Source organism: Conger conger, chromosome 9 (genome assembly GCF_963514075.1).
Source record: "Conger conger chromosome 9, fConCon1.1, whole genome shotgun sequence".
NCBI classification, from domain to species: domain Eukaryota; kingdom Metazoa; phylum Chordata; class Actinopteri; order Anguilliformes; family Congridae; genus Conger; species Conger conger.
This window is the reverse complement of record NC_083768.1, coordinates 49717090-49739140: the sequence shown is the minus strand read 5'-3', so window position 1 is coordinate 49739140 and position 22051 is coordinate 49717090. Positions and strand designations below refer to the sequence as shown.

The window sequence follows — 22051 nt, the reverse complement described above, 5'->3', positions numbered from 1 at the left end:
GGGTGGATTATCCCTGAATTTAATGACCTTTTTTTCTGAAATGCTTAAGCTTTTGCTTTGAGAGCTGAAAAGGAATTGACTCACTCTGGATCAGAAGGGGTTTGAAAATACCTCGCTGAAGTCCAGATATGGTAACACCCCGCCACTTTCTTTATCTCGGGGGATTTCAGTAACATAAACCTAACCAATCAGAGCCTGGCGCATGAACCTCCGCTGTTGACACTCTGGAAACACTGCGCTTGATTAAAGAAGAAAAGTTCACCTCGAACCAACATTAAAAAGGTGTGTGTGTGAGCATGTGAGTGTACCATACGTGAGTGAGACCAGTATAAGAGGAATTTCGCACCCTGTGATTACGCCTGTCGTCATCTCGTCCTCTTCTCGCCAAACAGATAACAGACGGCCTATCCTCATGACAATGCCACATTCGCACTTGGCTCAGGCATGGTGAATTACCTGCTCCTCCAATAGGTCAGTAGAATGTTATTGCACAAGCGACACTGCTCTAATGTACTTCTCCCCTCACGAAATTCCTGGTGACGGAGGTAGAGTGACGTCTACTTTGGGGCTGTGTACACTGTCATTGCTTAGTTCCTGCCAGTAATCGTAAGAATGCTGACATGCCAGAGTAGCAGTTTTACTGATGAGCTGTGGACCAGTTTCCAGACACTTCGGAAATTCACTCACAAGGAAAAACTACATGTGCTTTCCATTGCATCACTGAAATACATGTTTACTACAGTACGTATCTTCTGAGTGTAGGTAATTTCAATAAAACGACAAAAATAGACTGAATCGTAATTACTACACATTTATAACAATAATGCTTCCGTCCTTTAGTATATTTTTAGTTGCTGATTTTTGCTACAGTGTACATTATACACAAACTTGACATTTCTATTGGAAATTAAGGCAAAACCAAATCGTTCTTTGTTTAAAAATGGTTTCAAAGACTGTATTGAATCTATGCTTTGTCCTAAATTAACTGTTGAATATATTAATGCATAACAGCATGAATTATCATTTCATTATTTCAAATACTTCCTTGCAGACATTTCCTTCTCGGCTGTTTTTTTATTTTTTTATATTTTTAATCCAATGCCATTTCAGTGCTATTCCTACTGCTATGCTATCAGTATGCAACCATCATAGGAATGTGGAACATTATAGTTGTAACTCGCTTACAGTCATCCATTATTGTGCAATTGACTTGGGGCTGCGTATGTTGTTAGACCATCCATTTCGAAGACCTATTACAATGACCTGTCCAAACTGTTCAGTATTAATAGTTTTGGTGAGACTGTACCGTCATGGTCAGCCACACTATAGTTTTACAACATGGGAGGCAGTAAATTGACAGATTATAGAAGCGGTTTGAATGATATATGCTCCATAGTAAAAGTTGTGAATAATTTGCCATTTGGTCCCTAATCAAAGTAGATTGAACAGGTCGCTGTAAAAGGGAAATCAAGCTCTTATGTTTCTGCTCACCGACACTGGATGCGTCCTAAAGAAGCTGCAATGAGCTTCTTATCGAGCCAAGCTTATTTGCAGTGCAGTAATAAAAACATATGCAAACGCTCTTCCTGATCCCTATCTGTGACCAAACACAAAGGGAAGTGAGTAGTTCAACCTGAAACGTTTCAAAGAAAGGAAAACCTGTTCCTTCCCTGTTGTTTCGATTGATAAGGAGCGCATACTCTTTTGAGTCAACCGATAGGATCAGAGCGACTTCTAAAAATAACCTGTTATTTCTCCGGATCTTTTGTGCATCATTGTTCAAACCGAATGCTATCGATTTTAAGTGTAGCCGATCCATTTTGTGTGTACTGGAGTCAATGAAGCTGTTATGTATCATCGGAAAAAAATATTGTCTGTTTTTAGTGGAGATATTATTAACCAATAGGCTATTTCCATCCCACTCAATTAGCCTAATGTAGTCAATCCACATGTGAACAAAGTAATGCAATTTAACATTAAATGTATAAATGTAAAAATATTTTCACAAGATTTTCACCCCTTTTCCTTTCTTTTCTGTGAAGGGAATAGCCCATTCTTTAAAAAATAAATCTAAACCTACAGTTAATTTAATCAGCGCGCCTAGCTTTGTCCATTCATTGTCAAATACTGCCATAGATTTGGGATCGTTTCATTAGCCTACTTCATAAGCTAATATATTAATAACAATTTGTTAGCAGTTATTTTAAGACACATTTAAATGCCTATAATATTTTGCCCAGGGCCATTGGTCAGGCAGATTCACATGATTTATATGCAACAATGGAATGTTTAGTTGGGTCATTGAATCGTACGTCTTCGTATATCCTAAAGCCAATACAGGACTTTCAATTGTCATCGACCTATAATTTACCATGCTAATTTGATATTTTTAAAGGTGTATAGTGTACGTCACATTACGGTTGACCAGAGTCAGGCTGTCCCATCTCCCTGTTAAGCTAACGCTACTTCGGGAGGTGTGTGCAGATTGCATAACTGATGGGACTGGCTTCGTGTAGTGTGTCATAGCAGAGGCTGTACCGGGCGGAGTTCCAGCTGCGCTGTTCTTCAAGAAGGCTTTGGAAACAGCATAATAATTTTACTAGACAGCTACTCACTTGAGGTCACACTCGGGCTCCGGAAAATTCACATATAGTAGTAGCTATACGCAGACGACTTTACTTGCAGTAAGAGCAAGTCTGCAATGGACTTTTGTGCAAATCCTGCGGCGATGTTTGAAAGATAAACTTGGACAAAGAAGAAATATAGTCTTCTACATTTCGGACTTGTGCAGTTAATGCTGTGAAACCTTGGTGCAGATATATATGTGTATATTATTTACATACACATCTATATGCCTGAAAGATAATAATTTCTGCAGGAAAAAATCCGGATTTTTTTCCATGACTGGATTTCCCAGTTCTTCACTACAGACAATTGTTTGCTCCCGTTCTTTTCCCCAAGGAACATAGCACAATATATATTTTCCTTGAAAATCCTTGGTACAGTATTTTGCTCATAATCTGGTCCATATGAGTATGAACGTGCAATGGACCATTCCTGTTCCACGCATTCGTACTGGGAGATGCAGATACAAGAGGCTTGACTCCGAAGAGCCGGTGTCCAAATGCGCGAGACTGAGCGAGCCTGCGAGTGATGCCGGTTTCAGTACTTCCCCGGGATCCCCCGTATACGCGACTCCGTTCTGCGGCTCTCCTACCCATCAAGGTCCGTCCCGGATCTGCCAATACCTGCTGCTCCCTGTCGCTGAGAGGGGCGGAGTACACAGCGCACTAAACATCTACACCGGAGAGGAGTATGTGTGTAAGGTAAGAAACGGTCCTTTCAACACGATGTTATTACAAGCCACATATAGAGAGTAAATATATTGGGTGTAAAATCACGATTGAATGTTGAAATAGGCTCCTCGAATTTCTGTGATACACGGGCGTAAATTGCACGAAAAAAACGTATTGACGCAGTGTACTCGCTGATTACTTTTTTAAATATAGCTTTAATGTAGCAGAATATAATTGTTGCAAATCTACCACGATAGAGGGCGCGCAAATTTGGACATACTATGATAGTCTACGGTGGAATTTATTTGAATGAAGAACGCACTGTAGCTATGAATACGGTAGCGGTTTTACCAAAGTTCGTTTTCAAGCATATGTTTTTTATTTTATTTGTATATTCGCATGAATGCACCGCTTAAAATGCATGCCCCTCCACGCATGAATCTACATCCGTATCTGTACTTGGCTTGCGCAATTTGAATACGACCGGGTCAGGGTGAGTGCCAATGGAACAGAAATAAGATATGTAAATTCAACCCAGACAACCCGCATAAAGGGAATTTAATTCTCTCCTATTGCCTTTCGGGCGTCTATGTATTTCCTCCTAAAATATAATGTGAGTTCAAACTCTTTCTGGTGTGCCATTTCTGGTACCCGCCTCGCAGCAGTTTCAGTTATAAACCATTATTATCGTTTTTCAGCAAGGGCACACAAGAGTACGACCCATTTTAAAATTATAGTTCATATTAAAGTAAAGTGCATTTTATTGCTTATCTCGCAGTTCATCGGTTTTTGGCACTGGATGTTTATGTGTTTTTTATTAAATGGTTGCAGACCTTTGATTCAGTTTCCCCCTGTAAAATACATTATAACAGATGACTGATCACCGGTTTTGATTGTTGTTTTATGTGCAGTCTGTTCTGACTCATTCACAAATCATCCCATCTTGCCACCCTAAACAAATCTGAGTAACTGCATATCAGCTGACTCAGCTCTGCCATCGACTCCTCAGGTGTTCACAATGGCCACTTACCAGGAGAAGATCCGACCACACGGCGTTCTCTCAGTGCACAGCAACATCTCCCAAATCAGAGACATCATCCTGGGGGACCAGAAGGCGTATGTGTTCTTGGAGAAGGACTACGGTGACCTGCACACATTTGTCAAGAGCTGTAAGAGGCTGGGAGAGGAGCAGGCATCCCGGCTCTTCTATCAAGTGGTGCTATCTGTGGCCCACTGCCACCGAATGGGCATCGTCCTAGGGGACCTCAAACTCAGAAAGTTTGTCTTTGGTGATGAGAAGAGGTAAGGCGGATAGCCCCACAGTCTGTGACATGAATGTTGGGGACCAAACTGAATGGACGAGTGGGTTCAGGGAGCTAGTTGTGCACATGACAACAGAGTGGAATGGAAACTTGGCTGGTAACAGGTCACATGACACTGGAGTCAGGGCTCTGCATTTGCTTGCCGCTCAGCACAGTAAACGGCAGTCCCAGGGCAGCGATGAGAAGTAGCGTGCTAAAATGGCTGACCTGAAAATGAGGGCTGGAGTGGTTTCACACATCCTCGAGTAGCTGCTGCTGTCACACTCCCCAGTGCTTAGCTACCTGGATAGCTTCAGTTCAATCTTGGGTGAATAAATGTGATTTAGCATAGCAAGTATTTAGCAGTTGAAAGTGACAGACTCTCCATGGAAATGCAAGGGACCCACTTTGCCAGATGGATGTTAGATTAATACTGCATAATGCACTATGAGCAAATCACTATGCACTTGTATGTGATATTCAAAAGCTGCATCTAGCTGTATCTAATGTATGTGTAATAATAATAATAATAATAAAAATAATAATATCAGTGCAGAACAGACCTGATTGCATTTCGCTTCCGTGTATGCCCTGCACAAGGCACACAGTCATCGTAAAAAGGAGTTCAGAGCGCTTGCCTGTGCGCCTCTCATATTCATTAATTTCACGGCCGTTGGATTGAAATGGAATTGATTTGAAGCCTGACCTTCAGAAAAGAGGCAGTACAGGGTGTACTTGGTGCAGATGGAGGCTTTGGACAGCAGCGGTGTGAGAACTGAGAGTTGCCTTTGTCTGACAATAATATAGCAGCAGCAGCAGTATGACTCATTCTTCCGCAGGGGAATGCTCCCAGTCCAAGATCATAAACCAGAGACGTTGTATCTCTTGCCCGCAGAACGCTATGAGTTACTTTAGACACTTAGACTGCAGAGATGTCGACCCTGAAACCATCTATTGCCGGATTGACCAAGAAAACAGATTACGTCTTCTGCTGACCTCTTCTTTTAAACCTGGGCATTTTGACACTTGAAATGAAATGTATTTAAAGAGCAACAATTCTTTATATTTTGCTCACATGGGATTGTATTCAAATGCAGTCAGTTTAGCTAAGTAAGAATAAATAGTGCATTAGCACATTATTTTCTGAATCTGGGTTGTTAATCAATACATCACTAAAGAACAATCATCTCTCAGCAGATTTCTTTTTCCACCTTGCTCAGGGCTAAAATATAGCTGGGTCTTTTTGAAACAAGCTTAGATATTGTTTCACTCTCCTAAATTTGGTATAAATAATTTCACTCTAACAGTATTTTTACAGTATTTTATAAAAGAAGTACCATTTAATAGTATAATGTGATGTTATGTGTAGTGTGTGACTGTATGGCGAGACTTGAACTTTAAGGTCCCTCCGAAGCTCTGACAGAGTACTATAACAGGCTCAGGCAGTTTTCTGAAACTCTATATCGCAGGCCATAGTGCAGATATTAAAATGTGCACTGCAAAGGCTGATAGCGTCATGCGTCACTAATGTGGCGCCGGCCAATTACGCGTGAGCATGCGTGGTGTGCAGAGGGCCCAGGTGTAGAAGGCAGAGCTGGGAGGAGCCACTCCACACCGAGTGACTCATGCTTTCCACCCCTATCAGAGTGCTCAAGGATGTTTTGAAATCTACAGCAGTTCTCTCAGTCGCCGTATCAGATGATGGGCAGCGCAACACCTTACAAGGCGTTTTGCGAGCCGGTCGGGATATATAAGCAAGTAGGCTGTTCGCTGCACTCGTCTGGTGCACTGCCATTTTAGATATTTCTGGTGATTCTCCTAATTAGGAAGTTGGCGTATTACTGGAAATGGTGTTATATGATAGTCCCTGCGCGCTGTATGCGTGCTTTTGCCATTGTTGTGGAAACATTTGCGACCATCTGATTAGTCAAAGCCCTGATTACGTAATGCGTCTGTTCTCTGGTATGTCATTTGCTTGTCCGGATTACAGTAGTGTAAATTCACTTGTGTGTGCACGTCATGTGTTTGACGTATCTCTTTAAATACATTCTATCAGTGAAAACATAATACTTGCTTGCATGCTCTATTAAAGAATGGAAAATATTTGTAAATCATTGCAGCACACGATTCCCAAGCATAGTAGTTAGTCACAAACTTACGTGTTCCGAACCAATCTCGGAGACCACCCTCCAATGATTTTAAAGAAATGGCCCGTCTGTAACACATTCTAGGGAACGACACCGTTATAATCTCCAATAGATTATCATACAGTATATTTATTGGAAATCTATAGGATGGAATATTTTTGATTCTTTATTTCTCATTGTACACATGTGCAGTTATATTAACTGTATTAATGTAGGTCCACAGTTTGTGGTTGGAGTGGCATGGATTAAGTGTGTATCCTTTTGCAGCCTTAATTAAAGTGATCTATACTTATTGGCCCAGCCATACAATACAGATTTTTTTTCATATTAAATAAACTGTAAGGTGTAAGCCCTGTCACTGTTTGTGTATAATTCGCTCTGCAGTATTCACATTAGCACACGCCGTTTGCAGACTATTGCAAAATTGATGATGATGCTATCATCACATAGTAGTGGCTCCACAATATTATACTGTATATGAGACAGCCTATTACTCTTGGCTATGACTTACGAGTGCTTGTGGTAATGATAATCCTAAAAAGTCTCTATCTTTTTCGTAGGACTCATTTAAAGTTGGAGAGTTTGGAGGACTCCCACGTGCTAGAAGGGAACGATGACTCCATGACAGACAAACATGGCTGCCCAGCCTACGTGAGCCCTGAGATACTCAACAGCTCGGGCTCCTACTCTGGGAAGCAGGCAGATGTTTGGAGCCTGGGCATAATGCTCTACACCCTGCTGGTGGGCCGTTACCCGTTCCACGACTCGGACCCCAGTGCCCTCTTCTCGAAGATCCGCAAGGGCCAGTACTGCCTGCCCGACAGCCTCTCCCCCCCAGCCCGGTGCCTGCTCCGCAGCCTGCTGAGGAAGGAGCCGGCCGAGAGGCTCACAGCCGAGGAGATCCTCATCCACCCCTGGTTCCACACCACGCAGGAAACAGGAAGCGCGGAGCAGGAAGCGGGCTCCGCAGATCAGACTGTGCCCGCATTCAGCCTGGAAGAGGACGAGTCCCCCTTCTGTTGACAGGCTCGGTCTCGTGGGCCGAAAACAGCCACGTTCAAGTTTACGTTAGGCACAATGTCTTGACCGTGTTGTCAGAGTACTGTATCGTCTTGGTCTTAGGTACTGTAAGGAACTTAATGCGCAACCGTGTTCTGAGAAGTACATTCGTGTTATGTGTATTGGTCTCATTTAGTGCAAGTATACAAATGTACTGTTCCCAGCTTGTGTTGAGGGACCCTGTTGCGAATGTTTCAACACAAGCAAAGGGCAACAAACAGAGACAGTCACAGTGGCGACAAAGTCCAATGTGAATAATCAGAGGCACATGACATACAGGACCGGGAGGAAAAACCTGCTTACGTGGGACCATGAACAGCGTGTGAGTCACCAGCGGCTCCACGGCACCCCTTCTGACGTCAAGACAAAATGCCAGCGAGAAAGAATAAGCGTTATGCGCCAGAAGATGTCCTGCACCAGGGCCAAAGTTGGGTGAACCGCTGTCAAAGTTGTCAGAAAGTAGACAGTTTTGCTAAGCAGCAGTGTCTTCTGTTGCCATGGCTTCTGACTTTTGATACTTCAAGCTGTGTAGCTTTGCAAGAACCCGTTCAGACTGCGGAAGCAGAGGTCAGGCAGAGAACCGGAGTATTCAGAGAGGGAGAGAAGGTTGTCAGTATCAACACTGGCAACTTCTCTATAAAAACATTTCCCCCAGTCTGTGTGTACATTACAATGAGCAATATTGTGCCTTTATCACTGTTGTTCACAAACCTGGTCAGGCCGTGTCTGACCCAATACTCCAGAAGGCTAAAATAAGCTAAAACTTTAGTAGAAAATGCAGGTTGTTCTGTGAGGATTTCTTTTGTAGTTCATCAATGTTTCACCACACACATACTACGCTGTGAAAGCCAACCATACTGTGGTGTAAAGGATACAAAGATCTTTTTTCAGTCCACCTGTTTAGCAGACAGTGTTGGTATTGCCCGGAGCATCGGTAATCTGTCTGTAAACACGGCTCTTGTCAGGTCATCACTCACAGAGAGGCTTGCGGTTGCACACACTGCCTGTGCCACATTGGCAGCTGTGACAGAGGTGTGCATGCCGTTGTCAGGGCACCTTTAGTTGTGTAAAGAGTTGTGTTTGTGATGAAGCCTCTGTGAGAAGGGACCCATCATAAAGCAAGCAAAGGTAAACAAAGTGTAAAGATGTACAGTATGTTCGTGGACAAATTGAATAAAAATAACTTTTAGTATAATTTTTTAGTGATTATTAGAACCCCTTCCCCCTTGTCACCTCTCTCTGTCTGTCTCTCCCTCCCTCCCTCTCTCTCTCTTTCTCACACACACATGTAAACACACACTTACAGTCAGTAAATAACATCAGTTGCCTGAATGGAATGTAAAGTGGAGACAAACAACAATTCCCACCGCCAAGACATTCAAAGCATTCATACAGGCCTGCGTGCTGCTTTTTCTTAACTCCGATCGCTTTGTGACAATAGAATGTTTCTCATATCAGTGTTTGGTGTGTCTGTATACGTGTGGGTGGGGGGCGCGTCTGAATCCACTTACGTGCGTCTGCCGGGGTTAGGCACAATCGAACCTATAGTATCGGAGCCAGGCATCTCCGCCCACCTGCTATGATTCCGCAGCTCTTGTGTAAGCGCCCCATTACGGCGGGGGTTAGGTATCAACACCGGAGCTAAAAGCGTCTGGGAATCTGCCAAGTAAGCATTGCACGCCATAGCAACGATTGCCCAACGCTTCGGAATTAGCCTTGGGTGACGCGCGATAACGAGCCTCGCGGACGCAGCTGCGCCCCTCCCGCCAAAAGATTGCGTTCGCGCTGCGGTGTCAGCCGGGGTCACCCCAAGGACGCGGGACGAGCGTTTAACGCTGGGAAGACCTCCAGCGGGGGCCCCGCTGTCGCAGGGTGTAGCTCAGGATTTTTGGTGGGGTTAACAACATCTGTCAGCTGCCCCCCGTCCCCGCTTTCCGCCCACCTCTGAGTGTTTGAGTGTTTGAGTGTTTTCGCCAAGTTCCACGCCATCATAGCTGCATTCATAACGTTGCTGTGCTCCTCTGAGGTGCAACAGTGAAATTAAAACAGACTTCAATGTAGCCTATGCTCAGTGATAGAACTGCTTACATAAATGCTTCATTTATTTTTTTGTTAGTTATATTTTTTCATTAAAGTGTGTCCTCCCAGTGCAGAGCGTCATTGCATTATAGGTGTTCAAGTTTCGGTCCTCTTTCTCATGTCTAAAAGGAGGAAGAGGAAACAAATTAGGGGGAAAAACCAAAAAGGTTTTCTGTTTGAGCTGATAACTTACTCACATTTCATAAAGATAAGGAACACTTTTAGATACTGTATGTCCGTATTGACCTAACTTGATTTTACTATCATTTGTAGTCACTAAGTGTTTTCATAGTCTTTTTAATGACTTCTTAGCCTCCTTTTTAGGAGTGTTTCTTATAGGATAAAAACCTACCTGGCCTCATTTCGGACTGTATGTCGAACATAGTGACTGTCACCTGACTGTGATTCAGCGATTTTGGCTTCCATCCAAATATAAGCAAACTTAGCACCAGGGACGAAATACAGTTCCTGGAAATGGCTGGATGTTATTGCGCTAGGTCGCTTTGTTGAATAATGTTTTCATTCTGTCCAAGTCCAGTCTGTCCAGTCCAGTTTCATATTTGGTATTTAATATTCACTATTGCTTTTCAGGTTTTTATAAAAAGAAATTCATATTTGAAAAGGCGTCAGGATAAAGTAGGTTACATTCTAAGATTGCACAGGCAGAGGAATACGAGTGTGTCACAAGATAAAACTAAATGCAATGTGTCAACATTTGGATAATGACAGGGTACAGTAAACATAAGAGTCTGTTTTATTTCCTGGGTTTTAAGTTTGGCCTCCAAAGGATCTATATAATCCCCATACTTTCGTTTTTCAGATAAAAACAAAACTACACATTCCCAGTGTATTTACTCAAAAATATGGGACCACAAAATATACAACAATGATACGGACAGATAATAGGTAGTATAGGTATTATCTGCTGTATCGAAAGAGTGCTGTGAGACTACATATTTATAGAGAATAATTTCTGTGAAAAAATGTGTTGGAATTCTGGCTGACATACCAATCAAATGAAACACTGCATTAATTAAATGTGTGGTTTAGGTTAGTGCACATGCAGTTGTTTAGACATATTTCTTGAAATATTTAAATTCTATATATCAAAGCATGAACTCGTTTGGGGTGTAGAAGGTATCAACATGTGATTATGTTCATGCATGTTTCTGCAACCCAGTCTGAAACCACAGGCAGAAAAATATAACCTCATTTGCTTTGGATGGAAAATATGGGTAATCAAATTTGCCACTAGAGGGCAGTCATCTGATGAAAATATTAATGTTGGTGAATGAAGAGCAGAAGAAAAAAAGGGAAGAAAAATAATGTGTATTGACTATAATTAATTCAGTGCTTTTCTCACCAGCCAGTGACTCAAAGCGCTTTACATGCGGGAGAATGCGGGAGAAACTCGCCTCAACCACCACCAATGTGTAGCACCCACCTGGGTGATGTATGGCAGCCATTTTGCACCAGAATGCTCACCACACATGAGCTGAAGTTGAGAGGAAGAGAACAATCTTTCTAGCCAATGAAATCTAGGGGATGATTAAATGGTAAATGGTTGGCATTTATATAGCGCCTTTATCCAAAGCGCTGTACAATTGATGCTTCTCATTCAGCCATTCATACACACACTCACACGCACACACCAACAGCGATTGGCTGCCATGCAAGGCACCGACCAGCTCGTCAGGAGCATTTGGGGGTCAGGTGTCTTGCTCAGGGACACTTCAACACAGCCCGGGCGGGGGATCGAACCGGCAACCCTCCGACTGCCAGACGACTGCTCTTACTGCCTGAGCCATGTCGCCCCCGTGATTAGGTGGCAGGCTGAGTGAGCCGTGTTTGGAATTTAGCCTCTTTGCAAACAGTGTGGTCATGGGGTCTTTAATGACCAAAGTGAGTCAGGACATCGGTTTAACATCTAATCCGAACGATGGCGTCTCCTACAGCACAGTGTCCCCATTACTGCACTGGGGCATTGGGATTTATTTTACCTTAACGAAGACTGCCCCCTACTGGCCTAGTAATACCACAGTATCTTATTTTAATTTTCCCAGGAGATCTCCCATACAAGTATTAACCAAGCCCAGATGACGTGTTCAAAGATGTCTTGGTTAATCTAATCGGTTAACTCTTCCATTAAATTGAGTGACACCTCTCCAATTCTCCGTGTTGGCCAGTAAATGGTGACATTCACAGTTATCTCAGTTAAGGATTCTCCAAAATTAGAGATTAATTAGCTACCATATTTTTAATTGTGAAATTTGCACATCACCATGTGGAAGTAGTGTATGATAGGCAAACTGCGTCTGCCTTAGTGAGATAGTTACTCTCATCATGAAAATGTATGAACAGATATCAGTCTCTTCCTTGCTTATTATAATGGATTCAGAATCTCAAGAAGCCCTGGGTCAAAGCAAATACCCAATGGATTGTCTTGGTCTCCCATAAATTGTTAGCCTACAAAATAGGTAGTGACTATATCTCACTACTGCTGGTAGTGAGATCTACATATACAACATACCATCTGATTATTACAGTAATGTCTGGCTGTTTTTGCTTTATATTGGATATTCCTCTGAGCCAAATATACCCTAAGCAGGGGAAACCAGCTCTGGACCTTCTTTGGCACAGGCAGCAGCATAACTGCATCAATAAAAGCCTCAGCTATGTTTGCTATGCTGGCTTTAAAGGGGGAATATGACATGAAATATTGGAATAGCTGGTTCAGTTGTGGAAAACAGGGAATACTTCATACCTACACAATGATGAGAGTTTTGCACTTTTCATGTTATTTCAAAATACAGTCCTTGTTTTATACCTTTCAGTCGATAAGACATACATACCCCATTGTCTCTGTTGCAGTGTTTCAGAAGGATGTATTTTAATACAGCAGTCGAACTTGTGGATCTTCCCCCAGACCAGAGGAAAAAAGCTTCTAGCCAAGAATAATATCTAACCCAATAGGATATAGAAAACTGGCAGCAGTATGTGGACCAAGTGGGTCTCCCAACTTTTTATTTGCAATGTAGTGCAAAGAAGCACAGTCAAGAAAGAGGTCAATGGTAAAATCCAACCTGTTGCTAAACACAGGTGGGGGTGACATCATGACACCTTCCATGGCTGCAGAATCGGGTTGCATCAGTCTGGAACTTTAATGAGATACACCTGCTACCACTTCAGTACTAGTATCCTATATCTCTGTGCATTACCAATTATGTACAATATTTTCTGGCAACACTCAATAATCTTTATGTTCACTAAATTTATGTTCACAAACACTGAGCATGTTGCAAACTAAGCAAAGCTAATATTGGAATAATACTGCGCCAATTTCATTAATAGGATTTTAGATGGTTGTCAATTGATTCTGTTTTCCCTCTGCAAAACCTCTTAAGATTTACAAAATTATTGGCAAGAATTTTTAGCTATTTATCTTTACGATCTAAGTCATTTTGAACATATTTTAAAAGCTTCTCAATTTGCATGGAGTGGAAAATCGAGTTTCATATTCATCTGCAGGGTATTAACATCACTGTAATTATTGAGCAATTTCCTTTCAGTTATTTCTGCTTAAAGCGTGCCAAGGGGAGAAATCCCATTTTCAGCTGACAACTGACAGAAAATCTGAGAGCAATGAAACATAGCTCTCAAGGAATGCTTGGGGTTTTCATAAATCAAAACACAATCCTTTTTTCATGAATTCATGAATGATTCTGGGCAGTATATTATAGTACATGCTTGCAGGTCATCGAACACTGTAGGCTTGGCTAGACAAATGTCTGAAGCCATGTGTGTGTGGTTGGTATTTGGTTTGATTTTGGATGCAAGAGCTCCATAGAAATCTGGGTTGCTGCAAGAAGTGTCATCGGAGAGCCAGGAGGTGGCAGTCTTCCCTCCAGACCAAACACAACTCCAATACCACGATATTTGAAAGAGGGTGCCATTTACTGTGAGATTAGAGTAATATGCCAGTCCCACTTTGCTGTTGTCCTTTAGTATTCCATTGCTCTTTTTAAGAAGGCATTTTATTGGTGAACCATCCAATCCCCACCCACACATCAATGGATCATATAAGTACAGTAATGCAATTCATTAGATTCATAAGTGGCTAACTCCACAATGGCACTACTGGTCTTGAGAATTTGATATTGTGTATTAGTCTTTTTATTTTTATTTAAATTTTGGGTGCTGCCACTTCCATAGCTGTATATCATGGTCTTTTTCCTCTATTTCTTTAGTTGTTTTTTTTTGTGATAGAGCACCCAACCAGCAGTCATTGTGAGGAGGTACACCTATTATCAATATTTTGTGTTCAATAGTGTATCACTGCTTTTGTAATGTGAAAATATTCTTTAAAATTAAATTTCATAACTTTTTTATGGTACAGCTTTTAAAATTATTCTATGCAAATGCTGCGATATAACTGCCTAACTGCATTCTTCGGAAGTGCCCTTGCTTTCATAAAGCCTGGATAAGCTTATTTATTGCATTCTGACATGGTTTGTGACTGCATTACCCTAAATGTTTTTAAAATTCTGAAGTAATCATATTCATAAACTTAGTTACACTGCACATTGGTGAGTCAACCGATTTGATCACTGTCCCGGTTCTCGGTCTCCAATCCTCCTATGCACTGCCTGCATTTCGTTAAAATGTAGCAACTTTGACTCCCACTAACTTTGCCCGTGGCACAGAGTGAATCTGGACTTTACCAGCGCCAACTGTGCATAGGAGTCCCGAGGACTAAAGGCCAATTAGCAAAAACGAGGAAGAGGAAATCCTCTCTTCGACAGGACATCTGCGGTCAGCTTGCTAGAAATGCAAGAAGTCAGCTGACTTTGTGCATTTCTGCAGACATGCATAGCTCTCCAGATCATTGGTTAGTTATGTTGTAGATTCATCTTCAGCTTAATGATCAATTCGTATCCTTCTTGTCGTGTTTTTAAACGAGGTCTTTAGGCTTCCCTGGAGCACTTCTCCCCTCCCTATCTGCATTGTGGTGCCTGGCGGTTCTTAAGGGGATTGAAATGTGAAAAGCTGAAATGGTACAGTACAGTCTCACTTCCTTCCTAGACAAACCACAATTGCACACAGTTGGTGTGGTGGCAGCACCACGTCTTTCCTGTTGTATTCGTTTGACAGAAGCAGAGATACTAACATCCCGTGTGCAAAATCCAGCTATGACCAGCTTGTAATACCAGCTACCAGCTGTTTCAAAACATAACTTGAGCTGGTCAAGCCACATTGAGTATAGAGCTGGTGCAACTGGTCAACCAGCTACCAGCTGTTTCAAAACATAGTGTGAGCTGGTCAAATCATATTGAGTATAGAGCTGGTCTAAGTGGTCAACCAGCTACCAGCTGTTTCAAAACATAACTTGAGCTGGTCAAACCATGTTGAATATAGAGCCAGGCTAACTGGTCAACCAGCTACCAGCTGTTTCAAAACATAACTTGAGCTGGTCAAATCATATTGAGTATAGAGCTGGTCTCAGTGATCAACCAGCTACCAGCTGTTTCAAAACATAACTTGAGCTGGTCAAATCATATTGAGTATAGAGCTGGTCTAAGTGGTCAACCAACTACCAGCTGTTTCAAAACATAACTTGAGCTGGTCTAACTGGTCAACCAGCTACGAGCAGCTGCAGCTTGAGCTGTTTTCTCAGCAGGGCAGGCATCAACTCATGCTTCGAAGCAGGACAAGTAGAGACAGTTGATTGAGCAGCATCAAAACAGTGCTAAAACTGTAGAATATAACAGTCATCCTTCTATTGCATAGAACGTAGAACATAGAGCACAAGACAACCATCCTGAAGAGCAACACACACTGCATTATATTTAGATGTAAATAGAGCATGTTAATAATGATTGATAAGGGCAACAAGTTTAATAGTGTTCACGTGGTGCCAAACAATGATCCACGAGTACAATATTACCTGGCTGGCATCGTACTCACAGAGCCTAACAGTGATTCATGAGGTGAAGACCATGCCAAGACAGAGTGCTCTTTCAAAACATTCGCAGTAATGAAACAATGTAACTTACAGCAAGAGTTAATAAAACTATATGGACTCCAGATTCTGAAGGTGGCAGAGAAAGGTTGGCAGTCAAACTATCAGACTAAATTACCTTAATTTGTAGAAGGGGAGATTGGTGGGAGGAAAGTAAAGCAGTCAATAATTTCATTGCATGCTAGATTTATTTATTTATTTATGAATTTGCTTGTTTGTTTGTGAAGAGATGGAGCAGAGGTGTAGTTTCTCTTCCCAAACTGAAGATCTTAACCATCATTTAATAACAAATGAAGGCTAATAGCTATTCTGCATTGTATCAGATGGAATTGCTGAATTACAGCAGTCTAGTATTTGGTGAATATATCAATACTAGGCCCTGGGCACCAAAGAGACACATGAACAGTGTTGTTTATGATATTATGTTAACATATCCCTCAGAACCATTCTGCCAGCAAAATATTGTGAATGACTTCAATTCAACTGAAAATGTGAGGTTGCAAAAAGCAGAACCTGATATGAATGTGTTTTTCTGTTAAGTGTTGTTACTGTTGCAGGGGTAGAAATGACCGCACAGCATCATTTCACCACATTGGAATGTACTTTTTGATAAGATGGGTTCCAGGGAAAGGATGACTCACGGAAAATGATTGCCCCATACGTCGGTGCATGGTGAGCATGCCCTGAACACTGAATCAGGGCAGGCTCCAGGATGGGCAGCCACTGTCCAATTTCCAAATCATCCAGTTTCCCCGAATGAGAGCTGTCATCTGGGGTAAAACAGCTCGCTGTAATTTTCGTCTTCCTGTGTCACACCCCCCGAAAGACCGTAATTGCACACGGATAGTCCAACAGTCGTTTGTTGCGAGGTTTTGGGAAATTGTTTCTGGAAGAGAAAGTGATAAGAAATTAGGAAATGCCATGAAAGCATTTAATAACCTTTCCAGTAACAGCACTGATTTCGGTCTAAGTGCCTTTTATGAAGTGTCTCACACACACACACGCACATATACACACACACACACACACACACACACACACATATTTCCCTATATACAGGACAGGAAAATTGATAGCAAAGTTTAGCCTGTATCAGCCTGTACAGTTGAGAGTGTATTCAAAAGTTCACTACCATGTTGGTTCTTCTGCCGGCAAATGAATGCGCTCTACATTCCAAATCAAGACGATGCAAAAGAGAGCTTCAGGAAGGGGAGGTTGGGATGGAGTATAAGTTCTGGAAAAACACTGTTCTGTGCACTTCAAATTTAGGAACACTTGTTTGGCAAAGTCTTTTTTGCCTGCCAGAGTGGGCTTTGAGGCAGCGTGCTACAGCGCGCCACAGTCTGTCACACCGAGACTCGGAGGTATTGTGATAGAGTCACTGCGCTGTGTTCTTCAACGCTTTCATTCCCCCACTGTCTTTTCTGGTCCAGTTGCTTCGGGCTCAGCCCAGTCCACTCAAGCAAAATGACACGGTTTACAGTCGCCCTGCCAGAAAAAGGCCATCTCATCAAAGTGCTCCCAACCCCCCCAGGAACACTTTTGACACAAGAAAGAAGCACTGAATGTTCCAACACACACTCCAAGAAAACAAAGTTTCTACCGATGTTTTTTCTTCTTCTACTTTTTTCTCCTCCTTTGATACAGAATGCTGAGGAGGTGTCTGTGGAGCGTTCTTGCCGAACATCTCAGTGAGGCGGGAAGTCTTCTTCACTTTGGAGCGGACACACAGCTGTCAATCACTCCACTGCCATCATACAGGTGCGATTTTACTTCTAAGATGCCATTTTGGTTTCTCTACACACTCTAACGGATCAAAGGGAGAGCAGCTTCCCAGATCAAACAAGCTTGTGGTCAGCAAAGGGAAACATCAGAAGCCCAGTAGGTTTACATTCTCTTACATCCCTTAGCATAGCCAGTCTGCCACTAGTTGAAACCTCAATTAATGTTAGCATTCTTTAGCAATTGTTCATAATTTAACGTGTACTCTAAAGCCTCTAAACTCTCTAATTGAGCATAAACCATAAATAATGAACACAGGCTCAAATGTGGCAGTTACAGGTAAGCAACAGCTGGGGAGGAAGGTTAAATGCTGTTAGCCACACACACACACACATACACACCCCTGGCCGTGTTCAGCCCTCTGTAACAGACAGTATAAAAGCAACAGAACTGATAACTCACCTCAGGGAAGGTGGCCTGTTCAGTGCCTGACCAACACACTGGACAAAGCTTATCTCAGGGCCTATGACTGTGTTATCAGGAATGACAGGCAAGAGTAAATTTGTGCAGGCAGGAGCGAGACAAACGCAGCATAAATAAAAGTGGAAACAGGGGGCTATAATGCGATATATTTAGGCCAGAGCCGCACCGTACTGCCCTGGGGCTAAGAAAATGGCACAGCAAGGAAAGAGAAATCACTGAGAAAAACAGTAAAGAAAGAAAGTAGGAAGTTGTAACTTAAAGTTGCCCATAGGGTGTTGAGCATTCGTTGTATGGTATGATGATGAATGATTGCTGATGAATATATTATAAGATATGTATGTATATTGATATCTTGTAATATCTCACATGCACATATGCATCTGGTCAAAACAGAATAACAGAGAAAAATCTCTCTCTCTCTTCCTCCCTCACCCCACCGTACAGATTTATTAAAAACCAAACCAGCTATTAACTGAATGGGCCTAGCGTAGCAGCAAGCATTGTAATGAGTTAACAACTCGCCTTCAGAAAAGCCGCATTAACAAACCACACAGCTTTGAGTTATTAGATTAGATTCTTAACACATTGCTTTCATTATACTCCTGAAATCTAGGGATCTGTTGTCTCGGTAACAGCTTAGTTTACTGTTCCTCCCGCAGGGTTGGAGGTCTCATGAAAGTGCTGAGATGTACAGGACCTGAGGGGAACATTACACCAAGATAAGGAAGAGGGAAAGGATCCTTTGTGCAGCAATTTGAAACTAGACATTGGGTGGTTTGTTTTGATTCCATACTGGCATCACCTCTTATTCCAGTACCAATGAAATGACCACCCTCACACTCCCCTCCCTTTCTCACTCCCTCTCTTCTCTCTCGCACTGTCAATCACAGCCTAAACTTTATTTGTGCTCCCCGTTTTGAACCCTGATTCAGACTCATGCATCAGGCAATAACCGCACAGGGGAGTCTTCGCCTCCTTATCCTGGCGAGGTTTTTTTTTTTTTTTGGGGGGGGGGGGGGTTCAGCTCTGTACAGATGAAAGGAGAGAAGCACTCGGTGGAATGCAGAATGCGGGCTTGCTGTGGAGTTACTTGATTAAGTCTCCCTCCCACAGCCAGGAGCACCGAGAGCCTCCCTCAGTCCTCTGAGCATCGCGGACACAATCCACAGCCTTTCTTTGAGGGTGCCAGCTTCAACCGATTTGGAAAATAGCCTTGCTAAAGTCCTTTCCCAACTCACACGCACACGTATACTCGCACACACACACTTGCACACACGCACACATGCACACACACACAAACACACACACACTTAGAACTAGCCATTTGATTGCGTAGCTATGACGGAAATTTTTTTTTCGAAATGCTATTTAGGTTGGGTAATGTTGTGAAACTGTAATGTTCTTCTGATTTCTATAGCAATCATATCTTTCAAATTTAAAGAGTGAAAAACTAAAATGGTAAAATTAATTACAAGTACTTACAATGAAGCTGGAAAGTTGTTGTTTGGGGGTGGTCAAAATCTATACTTTTATTTAGTTGTAACCTTATGCAACCTTAGTAAAACGTTGTAAAAAAGTTGCAACAATGCGTAGAGTTTGGAGGAGTTGAAAGCAGCAGATTACATAAATGTACCCTGTAATTTTGAGAGCCAACTCTAAAGCAACAAAGATTGAGACAAGCCCTCAGGTCCCTGTTTCAAAACTGAGTAACAACAATATTATGATTTGTTTCTAATTAAATTTTTTTTCTCGTTTCTAAAATGTTCTGAGGTAAACAAAAGTTTGAATATTAATTGAAAAAATGCAATCTAAGACAATACACCTTAATTACCTTGCTAGAGACTAAACATTTGTAATTCCTCGCAGAGACAGCAAACTAATAGCATTGGAAGTCATCAGGGAGAATATACAGCAATAGCTTCTGCTGTAGAAAAGCCTGGTGATTTTAATTAAAAACTGGCAGCTTTACTATTACAAAGCTTTTACAAAACAAGCTTTGTTTCAGATCATTGTGCGATTATTTGGTCAATTATTATCATTGTTAAATTAAAAGCAATCTCTGAATACTCGAAGGGGGTTCAGCTTTAAAGAAGCTTTTTTATATATGGAACGTTGCAATGGCATTGCCAGGGAATGACTGCCTTCTCAACAGCACCAAAAAGTCACATGATGCTTACTGAAATCACTAAAATCATGGACCAAGGACCATGTGGTCATTACAGATGAAAAGATTGTACTAACTTGCACTTACGTATAAGCTTTTATTTATTTTCTAATTAAGCAGCAGTGTGGTTTGATTTCTTCTCATTATTGTCCACATCAGGTAGGAATTATATTGAAAAGTCAAACACTCCAAGGATACATTGTAAACACATAGGTACAAAAACCTGAACTTCACTTTTGAGAGTTTTGATAGAAAATCTATGAGCAGGGTTACACAGAGAAGAAGTTATGTACATGTTTCCGTTTGTTTTGTTCATCGTACATGTCACCATATGCTATATGGGTGAATTGACACATCCTATACAGTAACAACACAGATAAGGCCATGTGGGCAAATGTAAGAATGCCATATGTGCATGTAAAAATAATCCACGGTTAATCTACACCAATGGTTCCCAAACTCGGTCCTAGGCCACCCCAGAATTTTACAAGATGTTATTTTTTCTTAATAAATCCCTCTTTTCTTGTTTAGAGGGATTAATTCTAATCCTAAAGATTATGTCAGAAATAACTGTGCATGCCATGAAGAATAACATTCCCATGTTCATAAAATGTACATACAGTATTGTGCAGTATTGCAAAAAATATCAAATATGACTGATGTGACTGTGATTTAGGTTGTGTCCACAAGACAGAGCTAACCAGCCCAGTTCATTGTCAAAAAGACCTCAAATTCTTCCAATGAGAATCAAGCATGACTGAGAATAAATTTTGTCTATTTTGGATCTGACTGGGGATATTCTTACAAGTGACCCCAATAACCCTTTGAGATTTCCTTATGTTGTGCTGAAACCTTGTTACAGTTTGAGCTATTCCACAAGGTGGTTATGGTATCTTCAAAACAACGGAAGATGTCAGTAAAGACACCATCAAAACCTCTGCACGTTTTAACACACAAAGGGATAAAGGCTGCCGTTGCTTAGTGCAGAGCCACACCAGCAAGTATTCACTAATATCACTATCCACTGTGAACCAGTGCTGACCAAAGGTTAAGATCACCATTTTGTAATGTTGTAAATTTTGTGTTGTTTGAAGTAAAATAGGTTTGTGCTTGCCGAGTGGTCTGCTTTGTGGGGACCACCAACCCCAGCCCCTGCTTCCCACCACCCACAACCACACCAGTGCTAGCTCCAGGAGCCCATTGAAGCCTGGAAGCCCCACCATCGCCCAACAATCCACTTCTCTGTGTAACCTGTGGTCTTCAAACAACTGCTCCCAGCCTTTGAATGTCCCTCATATCTCCGAGTGAAGGTGCAACTTCTCTGGACTATGTTGTGTCATGGCACTGCAGAACTGCCACAAAACACAATGTAAGAGAAGTACCTTTCCATATTACAGAAATGTATCAGATCCCTGGTGTAAAATCCGGCCATGACCAGTTTGAAATTTCAGCTACCAGCTGTTTCAAAACATAGCTTGAGCTGGTGAAACCATGTGGAGTATGGAGCTGATCTAACTGGTCAATCAGCTACCAACCAGATGTTTCAAAACCTTGCTTGAGCTGTTTTTTTTTCCAGCAGGGGTGATCACGACGTTGACAGCCAGAATTTGGCATTGGCATTCAGTTTGAACTACAGAGCAGGTCCACCGCCTGGCACCAACACGCACAAGCTCTTGTCCTCGCAAGCTCTCTGTGTGACGCTCTCGCAAAATCAAACATCGTGGCTCAATAACTTCCATCCCTCAGGAGTATGTGGTGTATAGTCACAAATCATAGGTAAT

The 22051-nt window shown here is 42.0% G+C and overlaps 1 protein-coding gene across 1 annotated transcript; it reads left to right on the top strand.

Moving 5' to 3' along the window:
• The first annotated feature begins 2583 nt into the window (after positions 1-2583).
• Positions 2584-8998, top strand: trib1 (tribbles pseudokinase 1). Its single transcript, XM_061253381.1, has 3 exons — positions 2584-3326; positions 4306-4598; positions 7305-8998. The coding sequence occupies exons 1-3, from the start codon at positions 3030-3032 to the stop codon at positions 7765-7767; spliced, it is 1053 nt and encodes a 350-aa protein (XP_061109365.1). The 5' UTR covers positions 2584-3029; the 3' UTR covers positions 7768-8998.
• The last annotated feature ends 13053 nt before the right edge of the window (positions 8999-22051 follow it).

Coding starts and splice junctions, on each gene's coding strand:
- trib1 (XM_061253381.1), top strand. CDS start 3,030: ATGAGTATGAACGTGCAATGGACCATTCCTGTTCCACGCATTCGTACT. Junction 3,327..4,305: donor GAGAGGAGTATGTGTGTAAG/GTAAGAAACGGT, acceptor TCGACTCCTCAG/GTGTTCACAATGGCCACTTA. Junction 4,599..7,304: donor GTCTTTGGTGATGAGAAGAG/GTAAGGCGGATA, acceptor TCTTTTTCGTAG/GACTCATTTAAAGTTGGAGA.